Source organism: Callospermophilus lateralis, chromosome 5, assembly GCF_048772815.1.
Source record: "Callospermophilus lateralis isolate mCalLat2 chromosome 5, mCalLat2.hap1, whole genome shotgun sequence".
In the NCBI taxonomy this organism is placed as follows: Eukaryota; Metazoa; Chordata; class Mammalia; order Rodentia; family Sciuridae; genus Callospermophilus; species Callospermophilus lateralis.
The window spans coordinates 107,730,212-107,748,924 of NC_135309.1; the positions used below are offsets into that span (position 1 = coordinate 107,730,212).

At 31.8% G+C, this 18,713-nt stretch overlaps 1 protein-coding gene across 2 annotated transcripts in view; it reads left to right on the plus strand.

The window, feature by feature from the left end:
* Positions 1 to 18,713, plus strand: part of Fcho2 (FCH and mu domain containing endocytic adaptor 2) — a 131,062-nt gene that overhangs the window by 93,652 nt on the left and 18,697 nt on the right. For both annotated transcript variants that reach the window (XM_076857138.1, XM_076857139.1), the window contains exons 12-18: positions 2,281 to 2,338; positions 2,602 to 2,777; positions 4,176 to 4,187; positions 4,699 to 4,723; positions 6,149 to 6,191; positions 7,672 to 7,763; positions 14,132 to 14,235. In XM_076857138.1, the coding sequence (XP_076713253.1) occupies positions 2,281 to 2,338; positions 2,602 to 2,777; positions 4,176 to 4,187; positions 4,699 to 4,723; positions 6,149 to 6,191; positions 7,672 to 7,763; positions 14,132 to 14,235 (510 nt within the window). The remainder of the gene's footprint in view (positions 1 to 2,280; positions 2,339 to 2,601; positions 2,778 to 4,175; positions 4,188 to 4,698; positions 4,724 to 6,148; positions 6,192 to 7,671; positions 7,764 to 14,131; positions 14,236 to 18,713) is intronic.

Genomic DNA, 18,713 nt, shown 5'->3' on the forward strand with positions numbered 1-18,713 from the left:
GAAATTTTATAAAATGAAACCATGGATAAGTTAGGGGATTCCTGTACCTGATATGTTCCTAGAATACTTGTTATAGGGATAATTTAAAGAAAAAAAACCCTTTTCACTATGATTTTTAATGAATTCACATTTGACAAAGTTTCTTTAGTTTTAAAGTGTTCTAAAGTAATATTTGCATAACAGCAGGCAATATGTAGAGCTCAAAGACAGTGCTGTACTTCTAGTGCCATACCTATGCATTGGTTATTTTTTATCTGTGAAATCTTTTTGCCCTACATTTGATTTTCTATATCTAGTCTTCATTTCAATTATTAACTCATTAGTGGCTACAGTTGACTGTTTATTTGGGCTGGAAGTTCTCACCATGTCAGTACTACTCCTAGTTCTCCTTGATCTTGTACTTTGCCTGACTTTGCAATCCTCCATACCTCTCCTGCTGAGCTTTCAAAGTGATTAGAGAAAGAATAGCAGATTTAATCAGTAAAAGGATTCTTGCTGTAGTACTTGGCATTTCGAGGCAGTCTTCTTTCTTTCTTTTTTCTTTTTTAGCTTTTCATGTAGAAATAATTTCTGACAAAAATGCAAGAATAATAGAGTTCATACTTTTTAAATTTTGCCTATGTTTGCTTTAATACTTGTGTTCTCTGGTTGTGTGTGTATTGTTTATTTGATTTACAGTACTGGAGGTTGAACCCAGGGGCCAGCCATCTATCACTGATCTACATAGCCAGCCCCACCCCCCCTTTTTAAAAATTTTGAGACAGGATCTTTCTTGCTAAATTGCTGAGGCTGGCCTCCAATTTGCAATCCTTGTGCCTCAGCCCCCAGAGTAGCTGGGATTACAGGGTTGCACCTTAGAACCTCCTTGTTTTATCTTGGGTTTTTTCTTCTTCTTCTTCTTCTTTTCTTTGCTCTTTGTAGACCTTGTTTCCATTTTATATCCTCTCCTTTTTGCAATATCTATATTTATTGTCTCGTCTTCTGCTTTCAGATATGTCTAGTTGCCTTTAATTTTTTAGAAAAGAAGTTTTCCATGACACCTGATTTATTTGTTCTTCCTTCTTAACTTTGTGTTAGGTCTCCTCATTTACTATGTTCTTTTCTTCTTTCCTCTTAGTGAATTTTATGGTGTCAAAAGAAGACTCCTCTTGAAGCCTTTAAAATGCTCAAAGCATTTCAAAAACTAATTTCCATCTAATTGTAATATGCAACTTGCAAGCTTTTAATAAATGCCAATTAGACTGTTTTTAACTTTTTATATAAAGAATTTTAAAGAAATATAAAATACACATAATGGTATATGGTCTCTCATGTACTCATCAACAATTTCCCACAGCCAGTACTGCCCATCCATTTTCACGCTCAAGTTCCAGATAATATAATTTCATCAGAACCCCCTTCATGTATATCTCTAAAATGAAATCACAATATGAGCACACTTTAATTTATGATAAATCAGTATTTTCAGGTAACATTTCAGTGTTTATTATTTATTATTGGTGTCAGTTTTATTACCCTTTGGTTGAATCTGTTCACATGTATAAGTCCTGATATAAGATTCCCCTTCTATCCCTCTTTCTTTAGCTTTCTTTTTATTTATTGAAGAGACTGGGTAGTTTGGTAGTTTACTTTAGTGTGGATTTTGATGATTTTGTTCCCAGTGTATTATGTTTTCCTTCTCTGTTATATAAGTTGATATTTGAATCTAAACACTTAATCAGATATATGTTAAAGTATTTTTTTTTTTCCACTTGTTTTGTTTTATCAAGGCTGCCTCTCTCCAGAGGCACATGATAACTCTTCCTGAGATGTTAGCAGATATTGATGCACTATTCTAGATAGATTGATTAGTTCTCCCAGGCTTTAAGCTGATTAAAGACACACTGTATCTTATATTGACATTCAGCTTCTTATAGCATTGAGACTATTTAGCTTCATAGTGCTTTTTAAAAAAATCACTTATCCTTCCTGGTTCTGAAAAGAAACTGTAGATTTAGAGCACTGTGAATTGGTCTTCATCCTGGTGGCTTTTTGACCTGAAATTATGAGGTTTTTTTCCTTTTCCATTTTGCAACTCTTTCTTCAGACATCTGAAGCATGGAGTATGATTTGAAGCTAATTAACTAAAAAGATCTAATTTTCTCACTGTGTTAAAAATTTTATTCACCGTTGATATTTGATAAATGATTTAGTTTCTCGCTAATAGTTAAGGGTGTTTTGCTGATCTTTAATATTTTTGAAAATTGGAATTGTTATTATAATAGTTTTTTCCCCCCATAGAACATTCCTGATGTAGATGAAGAAGGTTATAGTATTAAACCAGAAGGAAATCAGAATGATATCCTTTTATTATATGGGTATTCTTAGGGATCATGTTGGCATATAAGTAGATGGTTACAACAAAATAATGTGTTAATTAAAGCCTCTTCAAATTTTTAATTATAGCAAAAGTCTTACTCTATTCTTTGACATGCTTTCATTAACAAAAGTTAATCATTGTATTTGTTATTCTATCTTACCCTAAGTTTTGCTCCTTTTAATGTGTGGAAAACATTATGCATTAAGATAATTTAAAAACTAAATTCTTTAACTGATATTCACATACCAAAGAGAACCATTTCTACTCATCTAGTGATTCTGACTCTGAAGATGAAGAACCAAAGAAGTACCGGATAGAAATCAAGCCTATGCATCCAAATAACTCACATCACACAATGGCTTCTTTGGATGAATTAAAAGTTTCTATAGGGAATATAACACTCTCACCAGCAATATCTGTAAGTAGGAACATGAACAAATTTGTATTCTTCATAGATATGTCTATTTATTTATTTTTTTGACCTCATTTACCTAGAACTTAATTTTAAGCATTATAAGAAGTTAAGACATCAATTTAGCAATGAACATATTAGATCAGAAAGTATTTTACAAGAAAGTAAAAATGTGGAAAATTCAGTCAGTCATTTTTATATTTTATAAATAATGATGTATGTCTCAGGTAGAATTTTGTGAACTGGAAGTATTAATCTTTTTCTTAGCTAATTTTAAAGTTTTCTTTTCAAATTTTGTGAACTTTGTGTGAAAGTAACCAATGGAAATGAATTTCAAAATTAAGTTATATCCTTTACAAGGGTTTAAACCTAGGGCTTTGAACATGGTAGGCAAGCATTCTACCCAGCCCCTTTACTTTTTTTTTTTTTTCTCTGTCTGTCACTATAACACTAGCTTCTGAGGGAAAAACAAAACATTACTAAAATAAATCTTTTCATTGATAATGTCATAGTCTGAATTCAGAAATATTATACTGACAGGGAAAAAAGTGTGTCTCAGAATAATTAACAAGTATGTCTGTGCATTATCATAATTGATATTAAATCTGTTTTCCTTGATAATAAAGAATAAAAGTTCTCCCATTTTATGTTATCTAATTATATGTTTTAGGTAATATCTCTCTCTCTCTCTCTCTCTCTCTATATATATATATATATATATATATATATTGGGAAAAATGTTTTTTTCTCCCAAACATGTACTTTGGAATTTAATTGTAGAACTCCCTCTCCCCCAGGGTGCTAGGGATCAAACCCAGGGTGTTGTACTTCTTAGGCAGGCACTCTACCAGTGGGCTATATCCCCAATCCAAAGAAGATTTCTAAAGTGGTGTTTTATTGTATTATTACTGTGTAACATCAAGAGTGATGTACAAGTGGTGTATATAAAGTAGGGAGTTGTGAACTATTAAAATTTTTTATTGTGTAATTTAAAAACATTTGTGTAAATAAATAAAAGCCTAGATGAATGCTTGTATATATCAAAATAGTAAGTATCTCTCTGGGTAGTGAGGTAGAGGGTAGTTTTGAATTTTATCTTTTGTGCTATTAATTTTCTGTTTGTTTTTAAGATGAACATAAATTAATTTCATACTCAGAAAATGAATAAAAAAATTTTTCAGTTAATATCGGATTTGAAAAAAGGTATCTTTGAGTATATTTTGTTGTCCAATTTGCTTATTTAAGCAATCTTTTCTGCTTGTCTCTAACAATGTATGTGTTTTAAGGTATGTATATTTTAGGTGTGATTCAGAAGGGAATAGAAAAATTATTAGAGCAGGAAAGTAGGGTAACTTAAATTCTATACTGAACACAATGTCTTTCTTTTTCTTTCCATGTACTTAGAGACACAGTCCGGTAAGTGCAGTATTTTGTATTTTTGCTCATTGACTTTTTAAAAAACATTGTATTGTTTAAATCTTGATTTTTAAAATATTTGTGTTAAATTATTTAGATTAGTAGGTTATATATTGTATCTTACTGTAGACATTAATGTTTTAATATTTTAAGAACATTTTCTTGCGATTGTAGTTACATGTTTTTTTAAAATTTTTTAGTTTCATTTTTTAGTTGTTGAAAGACCTTTATTTTATTTATTTATATGTGGTGCTGAGAATCAAACCCAGTGCCTCACACATGTGAGGCAAGTGCACTACCACTGAGCCCCAGCTTCAGCCCCTGTATTTTTTTAACTGTAAAACAACTGTTGAATTTTTTTCTATATTTTATGTAAATACAGTTTATAATTAAGCAAATATACTAAAAACAGGTTAAAACTAGATTCCTGATATTAGCATTCTACCAGATATTTTATTACAGAATTAAATTATTTGTTTAGTAGTACTTAGTTTTTGCATTTCTGTTTTAGGTACAGATGAATCGGAATTCGTCTAGTAAGTTTGACATCTGAATTGGTTATTTTATATACCTTAATTTATCAGGCAATTTGATAGTCTTGTTGCCTTATGTAGTTATAGAAATAAATGGTCTTTCCATCTATTACCAGTTTTTAATGATGGATTAGAAGCACACTTATTATAAACATAAAACAACTTATCTATATTATTTCTTGGGGCACTAAGAGACACCTTAAACTTTAACATGTGTCTACAAAATTTTTCTGAAATCAGCAAAACCAAAGAGTAACTACTGATTAAGAATCTTAAAAATGTTTAATTTGTATACTCTGTAGGAGCCAAAAATCATTTATAAAATAAGTAATCTTTAGTTTTATGTATTTTTAAATCATATGGATAATTTCAGTTTTGTTATATGGTTTGCGAATAGGAAATTAGTAATAAAATCTTCAGGGTGTTGGCACCTTTTGCAAAATCATGCATTAAAAATAACAAGGGTTATGGGAAAAATACAAGTTGAGACAGCAAATTCTAAAGCTATGTAATTTTGTAAACAGAATGACTAACAAAAACCCAAAACATCAATCCTAATTAAAATTTTAGCACAGTTAAAAAGACTTATTAAATTCATAGTACGTACCAAAATTAATTTAATTTTTTTCCATTGAAAAAGATATGTTGTAGTAGCTTAATGATAGAGATTGTGGGGAAAATGAAGATAAATGGAGAACTTTTGAGTTATGGAGATGAGGGCAAAATGTAGAAAGATGGAGAAGAGTACAATAAGTATTTTAAGGCAGAATAAGGAGCCAAACTGAACCAAATGAAAAAATGTAGCATGATTGGGTGTTGTGTACAGAGTACTTCTCTGAAGTTTGTTGCAGCTACCCATATTGATTTACTTTGCATTCATCAACTAGTGCTTGGTAATGCATACCATTAACGTGCAGGGGAAGTTGCTTATGCTCCCAGCATGACTTTTGTGGTACTAATGTGATTCTCCTGTTTATTACTTGCTTATGAAATGAGGCACATTACAAATGCAAAAGGTGATAACAGACTATTGCTCCAGATTGCTATAAAAATTTTAAGTTTTTGAAATAGGACTTCCTTCAATAGTTAGTCACTACTTTTAGTCAATATAATAATTACTAATACATATATGTATTTAAACATTTATTGTAATTTTGAAGTTACAGCCCTGTTTTATCATCTGTAACCAGTAATTTTATTTTAATGAATGTTGTAGTTGACTTAAATAATTTCTTACTGAAGATGTTGGAAAAAAATAAAGATTGAGCAGAAATTCAATTTAACTTACTTTTTCTTCATAATTGTCTCTTAACACTTCCAAAATTTAAATTGTTCATAGCACTGGGATATGTGAAGAGTTTTTGTTTTCATTAAAATGTTTTATTTCTCAGATTATGAATTTTTTATAACATTTTGTTTTTTAATTAGATGAGGAATTAACAAAATCAAAGCCATCTGTTCCACCCAATGAGTAAGTTCTGTATTTATTTATTTTTTTGAGCAGACTTTATTTTTTAAAAAGGTTTTTTCAGAGCAAAATTGAGAAAAAGGTATAAAGGTTTCTTATATACATATCCTTAATTTCCCTATTAAAATCCCTCACCAGAGTGATATATTTATTACAGTTCATACACCTAAATTTTGACACACCTAAATCACCCCAAGTCTATAGTTAACATTGGAGTTTACTGTTGGTGGTGTACATTCTGTGGGTTTTAAAAACACATTGTGGCACATATTCCCCATCATGAGTATTTTTACTGCCCTCAAAATCCTCTGCTCTGCTTATTTCCTTCCTTTCCATCACATTTAAATTTTAAGTATCCTCCTCTTGTTCTTTTTTCTATAGTTTTCTGTAGCTTACCTCTAGAATTTTAATTCTAGTAAAGTGTTCTTAAGCATTCTCTTTTCTAAACTGTGAAATACCATATTGAAATTTTAGGATGATTTTTCTTCAAATGTGTTTAACTGCAGTTGGCCTTGGTGTCCTCACTACTTCTAAATAAATGATGATACCCCAAGCTTATGTATGTCTGTATTTCAACTAGTTATTCTCATGAAAATGTTCTTATTTCTTCTTTCAGTTCTGTTTTTATTTTTGTTTTTGTTTGATGCTGGGGATTGAACCCAGGGGCGCTTAACCATTGAGTCACTTTCCCAATCCTTTTTATTTTTTTTGAGACAGGGTCTCACTAAGCTGCTTAGGGCTTCACTAAGTTGCTGAGGCTGGCCTTGAACTTGTGATCTTCCCTCCTGCCTTAGCCTCTGAGTTGCTGGGATTACAGGTGTGCACCACCACATACCCAGTTCTTCCTACAGTTTTGACTGTTTATAGACTGTATTTTGTGAACTTCAAAATGGGGAAGTGTCTCAATTAAGATAATATATCTGTAAATCACTTCAATTTTCTGTTCAAGACTGGGTGCTAGGTGTGATTCAGTAGAGGTGACACTGTTTTAGAATCAAGTAACTGTGTGTTTGGACAATTCATTTAGAATCTGTATGCTGCTTTTCTTCATTTGCAAAGCTGAAACCATTATTCTCATTCCCAAGGTTAAGGGAGTCTAATAAGGCATGATTAAGGGAGATTAATCTTCCCTATTTTCTCCTGCCAATTTATTGTAGGTTCTGTTTAAGTACTTGTTTTATTCAGTTTATTAAGTCATATAAACCATTGGCAAAATACCCAACTTTTTAATCATTTCGAGTAAGCTGTTAGAATTCTATGAAACAAATATGAGAATAACTAGTTGAAATACAGACATACATAAGCTTGGGGTATCATCATTTATTTAGAAGTAGTGAGGACACCAAGGCCAACTGCAGTTAAACACATTTGAAGAAAAATCATCCTAAAATTTCAATATGGTATTTCACAGTTTAGAAAAACAAATATTTTATACTAATAATATATTATTGTGTTAAAATCTTTTTTTTTAATGGTATGGTAGAAAAGGAACCAGTGATTTACTTGCTTGGGACCCCCTATTTGGACCATCTCTTGATTCATCATCTTCAACTTCACTAACTTCATCATCATCAGGTAAATATATATGCTTTTTCTTGCTCTTGCTCTTGCTCCTACTTCCCTCCCCTTCTCTTTCCTACTCTTCTCTTTTCTCTCTCCCCTGCTCTTGTTTTTTCTTTCTTTCACCAGAGGAATACAATAGCCACTTTTTTTTTTTTTCTAATTGATTTATTTACCACTTGTGTCTTGTATTTGGTGATCCAAAACTTTTTAAAATTTTTCCTCTGATCATATTGCCAGATAGATATAATTTCATACTAGTTTGGTTAACTTAGTGTAAAGCTACTAAGACTTAAAGAATAAAAATTCAGGGCTGGGATTGTGGCTCAGGGGTAGAGCACTCACCTAGCATGGGCAGGACCTGAGTTTGATCCTCAGCACCACATAAAAATGAAGGCATTGTGTTTAAAAAAAAAAAAAAAAAGAATAAAAATTCATCAAATATCAATGGTGTTTAAAACTGATATATTTATTTCTAGCTATCATTCTATATAATTGCCCAAATAATAATTCTTATTATTTATAGATAATTCAAATACATAGATATGCATTAATATAATGTCTTTTCTTGATGGTCATTCAAATTGCATCTGATTTTCTAGTATTATGTACATCAGTGGAAATAATAAATTTTGTGTACATTTTATAATATCCTGTGATAACCTGTATAAAATTTATGGGTCACAAGATATTCCCATTGATATTTATTGCCAAACTGCTTTCCCGAAAGGCTTTAACACTACTCAAGCAATATATGAAAAAATTTGATGAATGCTTTTTAGTTGTTGCTTTGGTAAGAATGTGGAATTGATAGGATTGCAAGTTCAAGACCAGCCTTAGCAACTTAGTGAGACCCTGTTTCAAAGTAAGAATTTAAAAAGGGCTGGGATATAGCTCAGTGGTAGAGTGCCCCTGGGTTCATTCCCCAGTACCACCAAAAAAAGGAAAAACTTAGAGATAATCAGCAACTTCTTCAAGATAGTATAGGTAAGAAATGATAGAGACAGGATTCAACCTGGATTTTACTAATTTGAAAATAATTTTTTAAATCTTTCACACTCTGGCAGCTTAAAAAAATAAGCTATGTTGAAACATTTTACTATTGATAAATATTAGTATTTAAAATTAAACTGTTCAGGGCTGAGGTTGTGGCTCAGTGGCAGAGCGCTTGCCTAGCATCATGAGGCACTAGGTTCAATTCCCAGCACCACATTAAAAAAATTAAATAAACAAAATAAAGTTATTGTGTCCATTTACAACTAAAATATTTTTAATTAGACTGTTTAAGGAGTAAATATTTTTAAAATCAACTATAAGTAGATTATAGAAAAGCTTAATCCTGGACACTGTTTGAAATTTTGAAGGGAGGGTAATCTGTACCTAATGCTTATAAAACAGGAAAAAAAATCAAAAAACACACTGATAGTTGAACATACTCTGAAGTAACCTTATAAACTTTCTCAGTGGATGAGTGTTACTGTTTAGTGTTACAAAACTAACCTTACAGTACACTGTCCAAGGAAAGTAATTGTATAAAAAATTTGAAATTGTTATAGAGGACTCATTTGTGTTTGGTACAGATATCAGAATAATGTTTTGTATTTAAAATGAAGAGTTATAAGCAGTAGTGTTGAATTTTTTAATATCATTTTATTAAAATCTTTAATAAAAATTTTCGAATTGGTATCACAGAGACTTTAGTTATATAATGTCTTCATAATTCTGCTCATTGTTTTTTGCTGTTTTCTTTACTGTGTACAGTATTCCATTTAAAAAAAATTGTCTCTTATTATCTGTCTGAAAAATGTTTCACCCGCACCACTTTCATCTTATAGAAAAAAAAATCATTTTCATCTGATGTTTGGAATATGTTAGAACCCTCACCTTTTGCTGATTTTTCAATTCATACTGATGTTTTATACCTTCCTATATTAATATGAAAAATGTCATAGATTATATTGTCCTTCAGAAAATGTTAGTGATGTTCAAAAGAGGCAATTATCCTGTTATATAGAAATTGTTATAAAAACTTCATGTGAACAGGATTAATTTTGAAGTAAGCTGATCAATATATTAATATGATTTTGTTTTAAAAACTTTCCCTAAGTATGAAATAGGCATTATGTCTTCAATTTTGATCCAGCATTTTTTGAAATGCACTTCTCCCCAAATCTTTTTTTTTTTTTTTTTAGAGAGAGAGAGAGAATTTTAATATTTATTTATTTTTTTAGTTCTCGGCAGACACAACATCTTTGTTTGTATGTGGTGCTGAGGATCGAACCCGGGCCGAACGCATGCTAGGCGAGCGCGCTACTGCTTGAGCCACATCCCCAGCCTTCCTCAAATCTTAACATCGTACCATTTGCATATTTTAGCAAGCTCTGTGTTGTGAAATTATTCCTTTTTGTCCTTTGTGTCTTTCAGAAGCTTAATTCTATCAGTTAATAACTGATAAGCTTTAAAAAGATGCTTAGAGCTTGGTCAAAAAGTAGTTTGTGTTGCATCTTATACCATGTAGAATATAAGTAAGCATACAAGTTTATTTCAAACGTGAGCATATATGATCGTTCATGTATGTGTTTTTTAAATTTAACATAAATGTCTCCTACCTCCTCTTTGGTAAATACTCTGTCAGCCATTTTCTTCTTTGCCCATGGATTAGTGGAGTTCTTGTATTTTGCAAAAAACCCTTAAAATTATCTCTTGAAAAATATTAAGTTGGTCTTTAATATTAGCACTAGTGCTCATTTAGTCCAGTGTACTTCCTGAGACCGTTTTTATCACTGGTAAGTCAGGAACTTTTTTGAATACCCCACATACACAGCACTATCACTTTGCCACTGTGTCAAATCTTTTTAGACTTTATACTTATTGTTATAGTTATGTTGCTTCACTGGAAAAACAAATAATTCTGACTTAGTGTAGTTTTAGGCCCTTCATTTTATATAATTTTTCATATGTATTAGGTTTCTTATGCTCATACTTTTTTCCTCGTTTGAGGGCAGGGGATATAGCTCAGTGGTAGAATGCTTGCCTGCCATGGCTTGGATTCAATCCCTAGCAGCACCACTCACAAATACACACAAGAGTTTGAGCTCATGCTTTTATTCCATGTATTATTAATTGTTTTTTAGTTCTAAGTAATTAAAATAACATAACAGAACTGTTTGGCTGTATAGATTTATATTTTAGTTCTAAAATTTTTCTGAGGCTTTGGTTTTTAGTTACTTCCTTTTATTTTGCTAACCATAAAGAAAAGAATAAGAACTCACTTTCTTTTCCACTGATATACCTAGGTATGTAATAACTGAAAATTTAGTTGAAACCAGGTCAGATTCTGGGTCTAAAAAAGTCCATCACCAGATTTTCCCCCTAATTATCTCTTTTATCCTAAAGTAACAACAGTTCCAGAGAGTGCATTGTAAAGCTGAAAATACTTTCAGATTCCCCAATTCTTCGGATGGCATGTCTTCCAACAGAAGCATCTCTGAAAATCAGAGTGACCTCTGCCATAATATTACATGTCCTGAAAAATTACTGACAGTAGAAGCTAACAATGATGTCATCATTTCCTACATCATTAACATTGCTGCTAGCCTCTAAATTAGTTACTGCTTTGTTCAGATAAAGAATGATCTGACAAACATGTGTTGTCTATTCCCTTATGTGAGAGCAGATATAGTTTAGCTCTTAATGCTGTTGTCTTTTTTACTTTATAGATAGTAACTTCCTATTCCTTGAAAAAGTACATCAAATAGATATTTATAGCCATAAGATCCACTAGTAAAAAACAAAGTACAGTTAAAACACCTAAAAATGTAAGCAGTTGTTATTAATCTCCTCCTGAGGCTACCTAATTGTTAGCTTTCCTCAAAAAGCCAGAATTGTCTGAGCCCTGTGGTGCACACCTGTAATCCCAGCAGCTCAGGAAGCTGAGGCAGGAGGATCACAAGTTCAAAAGCCAGCCTCAGCAACTTAGTGAGGCTCTAAGCAACTCTGCAAGACCCTGTCTCTAAATAAAATATTAAAAAGGGCCAAGTATGTGGCTCAGTGGTTAAGCACCCCTGGATTCAATCTCTGGGACCAAAAAAGAAAGAAAGAAAGAAAAAAAAGCTTCAATTTTGATTGTTTGGAGGAACAAACTTTACTCTTACCAGGAGGATTGGTTTGAGTCTTTGGACAGCCTTCTGATCAGTAGTAGTGAAGCTTCAGGTATAAATGCCTCTGTTGTGTTAAACTGTCTCACAAGCTTGAAATAACATAGGCATATGGGTCAGTGCTAGTGTCATTGATAATGAGCATATATATATTATATATATATATTGATTTTTTTAAAATGACAGCAGAATGCATTGCAATCCTTATTACATGTATACAGCACAGTTTTTCATATAAAGTATGTATATAAAGTATGTTGACACCAATTCATGTCTTCATACATGTACTTTGGATAATGGTGTCTATCACATTCCACCAACTTTGCTAATCCCCTGCCCCTTCCCTTTTCCTCCCACTCCTCTGCCTATCTAGAATTCATCTATTCCTCCCATGCTCCCTCTCCCTACCCCACTATGAATCAGCATCCTTATATCAGAGAAAACATTCGGCATTTGTTTTTTTGGGATTGGCTAACTTCACTTAGCATTATCTTCTCCAATGCCATCCATTTACCTGCAAATGCCATGATTTTGTTCTCTTTTATTGCTGAGTAAAATTCCATTGTGTATATATGCCACATTTTTTTATCCATTCATCTACTGAAGGGCATCTAGGTTGGCTCCACGGTTTAGTCATTGTGAATTGTGCTGCTGTAAACATTGATGTGGCTGTGTCCCTGAAATATGCTGTTTTTAAGTCCTTTGGGTATAGACTGAGGAGAGGGATAGCTGGGTCAAATGGTGGTTCCATTCTCAGATTTCCCAGAAATCTCCATATTGCTTTGCATATTGGCTGCACCAATTTGCAATCTCACCAGCAAAGTATGAGTGTACCTTTTTCCCCACATCCTCACCAACACTTATTGTTTGTCTTCATAATAGCTGACATTCTGGATAATGAGCATATCTTTAAAGGAGATACGTCATAGCATAGGGAAGTACTATGGTACTCAGGTTATTGCACGTTTCTTATAGTGAACATCTTACAGTATGAGTACAGCATGAAAGAACTAGTACTAACTGGAAGAAGGCAGCAGCCTCCGAATCTAGGCTTGATTTCTTTTTTAGCTTTCTACTGTTTTCCTTAAACGACCTGAATTTTATATCTTTTATCCCTTTATGGTGATGCACTTTCTATATGTTTCCTTATTCCCATGCATTTACTTTCAATCCTGTACCTTTATCTTTTCTTTAAATTTCTTTTTACAACCTATATGCCCCTCCCATTCATTCCTGCATTCCTCCATTGTTAATCAAGAGCCTTCAACTTTACTCTTTGTTTCTCCATGTATACATTTAGGACCATTTATATGTTTTAAATTTTGTACATTTGTAAATTTTTAGAACTTGATGAATATATTTCTTTTCTCCCTTTTATATCTTTCAATCTCTGAATTATAACACATATTTTAGATTGAATCAAGAAAGTTTAAAAGTTATTTTAATTTATTTAAAAATAATTTAAGCATATTTTTGTCCATCTTTATTTCTACTTTGATTATGCTAATTCATTTGTGACTTGGTGATGTACATTTTTCAGTTTCATTCAGTAATTTATACTGTGATAAGAGTTTTTAAAATTAGGAATGCAGATTTTAAAAAATTGTAAAATTTTTCTAATGGTATTACAAAACTGAACATTAAATTTGTGTAAGATTTAAGAAAAGATACTATAAACTTCAAAATTAACTGAAGTGATTTAGGCAAATAATTTCAGCAAATTAATAGAATATTTTAATGCTTTTAATTCTTAAAAATGTTACCATGTGGTTCCACTTTAAAGTGAATTAATAAGTTTAATTAAGGTAAGTGTTTTATTTGGAGTTCACATTATTATTCTGAAGCACAGCTACAAAGACTTGGTTTTGATTTACTATCTGTAAAGTAGATATATTGGTAATAATGATGTTTGGCCTTAAAGGGTTTATTTTCACCAGTTTATCAGATTTAATTTATATACATATAAATAAATAATTGAAAAAGGAATGACATTTACATGCATGTCAGTTTTGTTATAAATGATTGTTTTCTCAGGAATATTGTTGGTAGCTTCAAAAAAAAGCATATTTGATAGATTTCCACTATTTCAACAAAACCTATAATTACATTTTGAAAAAACATAGAAAATGAGTTGAATCCTAACAGTACCTTTATAATAGAGTGTCTTTATATAAAGATTGCTACATACTAATGATTTTCTTGAAATTCTCTTTTTCCCCTCACCAGCCAGGCCCACAACTCCTCTTTCTGTAGGCACCATTGTCCCACCTCCAAGGCCTGCTTCCAGACCAAAGCTTACTTCAGGCAAACTCAGTGGGATTAATGAAATAGTATGTACTCAGGTGTTTTTTTTTTTGTTGTTGTTGTTGTTTTTAATGATATAATTGTTTTGATTTAAGATGCAAATGATATTTTTCTGTATGCCCCTGTACATTTAAATACTTTTCTACTCAGCTCCTCCAAATATAGAAAAAATTCCCCCAACCAATACTTCCTTCACTCTCCCTTATAGTCTAAACAATATGAAAACACCATTTGGAACCTGTTGTCTCACAATAAAGAAGCAATTTTCACATAGTTCTGTTTAAAGTCAAATATAAGGAAGTAATAGTGGTGTGTTCTTAAGACCTTAGAATTATACTTCCAGGTCCTAGAGGGCATCTAGTTCACCTTCTTTATTTTATTCATAGAGAACTGGTGTCTCTATTAGTTAATTGACTTAAAAGTGTATGGTGGGGAATATGGTCTTGAAAAGTCATTTGATAATGGGAAAAATTTGTGGGCTATATTTATAGTGAGGGTATCCCAAACCAGCCTTCTTGCCTCCGATTCATTTTGCCTCGTCTTCTATACTAATTGCCAGGATTAATTTTCTAAAAGTCAAACTTTATTTTTTTCCCTTGGTATTCATCTCCATTGGTACCTCATAATACACGTGGTTGGATGTTTTAGCTGAATGTTCAAGACTCTTCATAAAGTTGTGTTAGCAACCTGCATCACCAGACTAACTGTCCAACTTTCTCCTCTTATTCTAGCCTAGGTTCCAGCCACTTGAAACTTTCCAGTGTTCTCCAAACACATCATGCTTTTTTTAAAAAAAAAATTCGTGCTGGGGATTGAATCCAGGGTTTTATGCATGCTAGCATGCACTCTACCACTAAGCTACATCATGCTCTTTTATATATTCATGTTTTCTTATTGTGCTTCTTCTATTTAAAGCACTCCTCAGTTTTTTTTAAGTTCTTGAAAATTTTTTATTGATACATTATAATTATACATAATAGTGGGATTCATTATGCCATGTTTGTACATATACATAACATAATTTGGTCAGTCTTATTTCCCCATTTTTCTCTTTCACTGCCCTCTTCCCTCCCCCTGATCTGCTTCCTCTATTGTTATCCCTTTTATTATTATTATCATCATCATCATAATCATTATTATTTTAATTAGTGCATCATAAGTATATAGGCAGAATTCCATATATGAACATAGCAAACGTTTTAGAACCCTAAAATTAGCTTTTCATAAATGTTTTATAATAAGTGATATTCTTCATATTCTTTTTTATACAGTTTTTTTGAAATTTAATTTTTATGTAAATTTTTTATTTATATATGACAGCAGAATGCATTACAATTCTTATTACATATGTAGAGCACAATTTTTCATATCTCAGTTTTCTGAATAGCGAGTTAGCCTCTCTCTTTAAGACCCAGCTAACTATCACCACCTAGTTTTTGATCATTCCATCATAGTTAATCATTCTGTTGCTTATATACTTTGCTTATATTTCTATTAATACACATATCACATTATGTAGACTTAGTGTGTGTTTCCCTTACTGGACTATACCTTAGCCAATTTCATGTTCTTGATTTTGCAAATGCCTGTCACATGGTACAGGAAATATTTAGGAAATATTCATCGAATAAATGAAAAGGCTTGAACACCATGTATTGAAATGATGACATTTTTCTTTTACTCCTATCCCAGTGAATTGACTTACTAGAAATGAAATGAAAGATTAGATACAAGCTGCCAAGTTTTCCTTATAACAATGTCTTAATATCTTTATGTTTGCTTCTTTGCAGACATTCTCTATTTTCTTACTAAACAAATTTTTAAAATGAAGTTCATGAACTAAATAGTATGCACATTTTTAAGACTCTTGATATTTATTGCTGTGTGGTCCATCAGATAGCATCTTCATTGTTCTAGAGGAATGATACTCAAAGCAGGGTATCAGACTAGTGGCATAGCCATATCCAGGAACTTAGTGGAAATAGTATCTCTGAGAGGGGCCCAGAAATTGTGCATTAAAAAGGGCTCCAAGTGATTCTGATGTACACTAATGTACACTGTTTTAAAGTAACATGTATAATTTTCTAGTAGCTGTATTAAAAAAGAACAGTGATATTTTGATGTTTTGTTTCATTCAGCATATCGTTACATTTTAATATGTAATCAGAATAAAAATAATTAAAATTTTTACTTTTTTATGTGTATGTTAAATCTTTGAAGTGTACTCTGTATTTTATACTTTATATCACATTTCAGTTTGGACTAGCCACATTCCAAATACTATTGACTACTATATCATAATAGCATTCTAAAAATAAGAGAAAACCACATCAGAAAAGAGCTGTTTTTGCCTTTTCCTTAAGAATTGTAAAATGCTTTTAAAAATGCAGCCACATCATTGATCATGAAGCCATGTTGCCATAAAACTATTCCCTGCTGTAGCTGATCTGAAGTCTTTTTCCAAGGTTTTTAGTTTCAGACCAGCTATTGAATTCAGTATCTGTTCAGCCCCATTTCCTGTATCATCTTTATCTGTATAAAGATATAGCTGCATATTTATAATCTTACTGGTTGTTTTCAATGTGATGTCCATAATCAGGAGTCATCAGAAAGCTATACTCTAGGAAAAAAAAAATAGTTTAAAAATAGTTAAATGGGCGGGAGAGGATTACAAATTATAAACTTTTGTATAGTAAAACCTAATAGTTTATAGCATATCCATATGTTTTTATTAATATAATGAAGAGTTGACCGATTTAGTGTATGAACACTTATAGATAGGGCTGTGAGGAAAGTATCTTTCTTGTTCACAGCTTTGTACCTGGTACCTAATCCAGGGCCTGCCATGTAGTAGGCACTAAATAAATATTTGTTGTCTTTATAAGCAAGAAAATGCATTTTTAAAAAAATCTATTTTTTTCTTTCTACCTTTTTTATTGGTGCATTATAGTTGTACATAATCATTTGTTGTTATGTATTCATTCATACATAAAATATAACCATATAATTTGGCCAGTATTACTCCCCAGCACTTCCCCCTTATCTCCACTCCTCCTACCCCATTTTTTCCTTTTTCTACTGATCTTTTTTTTTTTTTTTTTGGTGGGGGAGGGGGTACCAGGGATTGAACTCGGGGGCACTTAACCACTGAGCCACATCCCTGGGCCTATTTTATATTTTATGTAGAGAGTTGCTTAGTGCTTCACCATTGCTGAGGCTGGCTTTGAACTCACAATTGTCCTCAGCTTCTAAGTAGCTGGGATTAAAAGTGTGTGCAACTGCTCCCTACCTGATCTCCTTTTGATTAGTTATTTTTAATTAAGCTGAATATACCTATTTTTTTGAAAAAGGAAATACCTTAGGAAATGTTGCTAATGTGTTATTGGAGCAATTAGGAATTTGGAAATAAAAAGTTCATTCACCCAAGTAAAAGACAAATAAGTTGGAGATATATTTTTCTTGTTTGTTTTTATGTTTAACTAGAAAAGTACAAAGACAACAGAATTAAGGTTTTCTTAAACTCATGAGGGAAATACTTTCTAAATGAGGAAGCATTACAAGGAATTACAAAGTAAAATACGGACAAATTTGTAAACATCAAAAATAAAGGGGAAGCAATGTTAATGGAGGGAAATATTTGTAACAAGGCAAAGGATTAGTGAAAGTTCAGGTAATATTAAACCAAAACCTCATCACATTATTCTTTTTTTAAAATTAATTTATTTTACAATAGAATGTATTTTGACATACAGTACACAAAAGGAGCACAACTTCTCATTCCTCTGGCTGTACATGGTTCAGAGTCATTCCACTAGTGTAATCATACATGTATATAGGGTAAAAATGTCTGTTTCTTTCTACCATCCTTCCCATCCCCACCCCTCCCCTGATTCCCCTTTACACAAACCAAAGTTCACATCACATTATTCTTAAAACTGAAAATTCATATTCTGTTTTTACCTACCAAATTAATTAGAAAGCCAAGCATGATGGTGTATACCTGTAATTCCTGCAATTCAAGAAAGCAGAGGCAGGAGGATCATAAGTTCAAGGCCAGTTAGGGAAACTTAGTAAGACCTTGTCTCCAAAAACAAACAATAAAAATTAACTAAAAAGTTATTTTAATTATTATTTTTTCTTCTTCTGTGAGTCATCCATTCATTGCTAAGGGTACTGGAGAAATAATCTGACATGTATTGGATAGTAGGGTAAAGTGAATAACCCTTTTGGGAAGCAGTTTGGTAGTATATATGAAGAGCCTTCATATTGTTTAAACTAGTAATTCTGACTTCTGAGAATCTTTATTAAGTACAGTTTTTTACATACAGGATATTTTATGCACAAAGATATTTTTAATAGCATTATTTTAATAAAAGCCTCTTCAGCTTTCAGTATAGTCTTAAAAATGATTTGACATATGGCATCTCTGATTTTGAATTACAAGAAACAATAAATTTGGCTTGGTATATTAAAATTATCTGATACTTAAAAATCTTCTCTGACA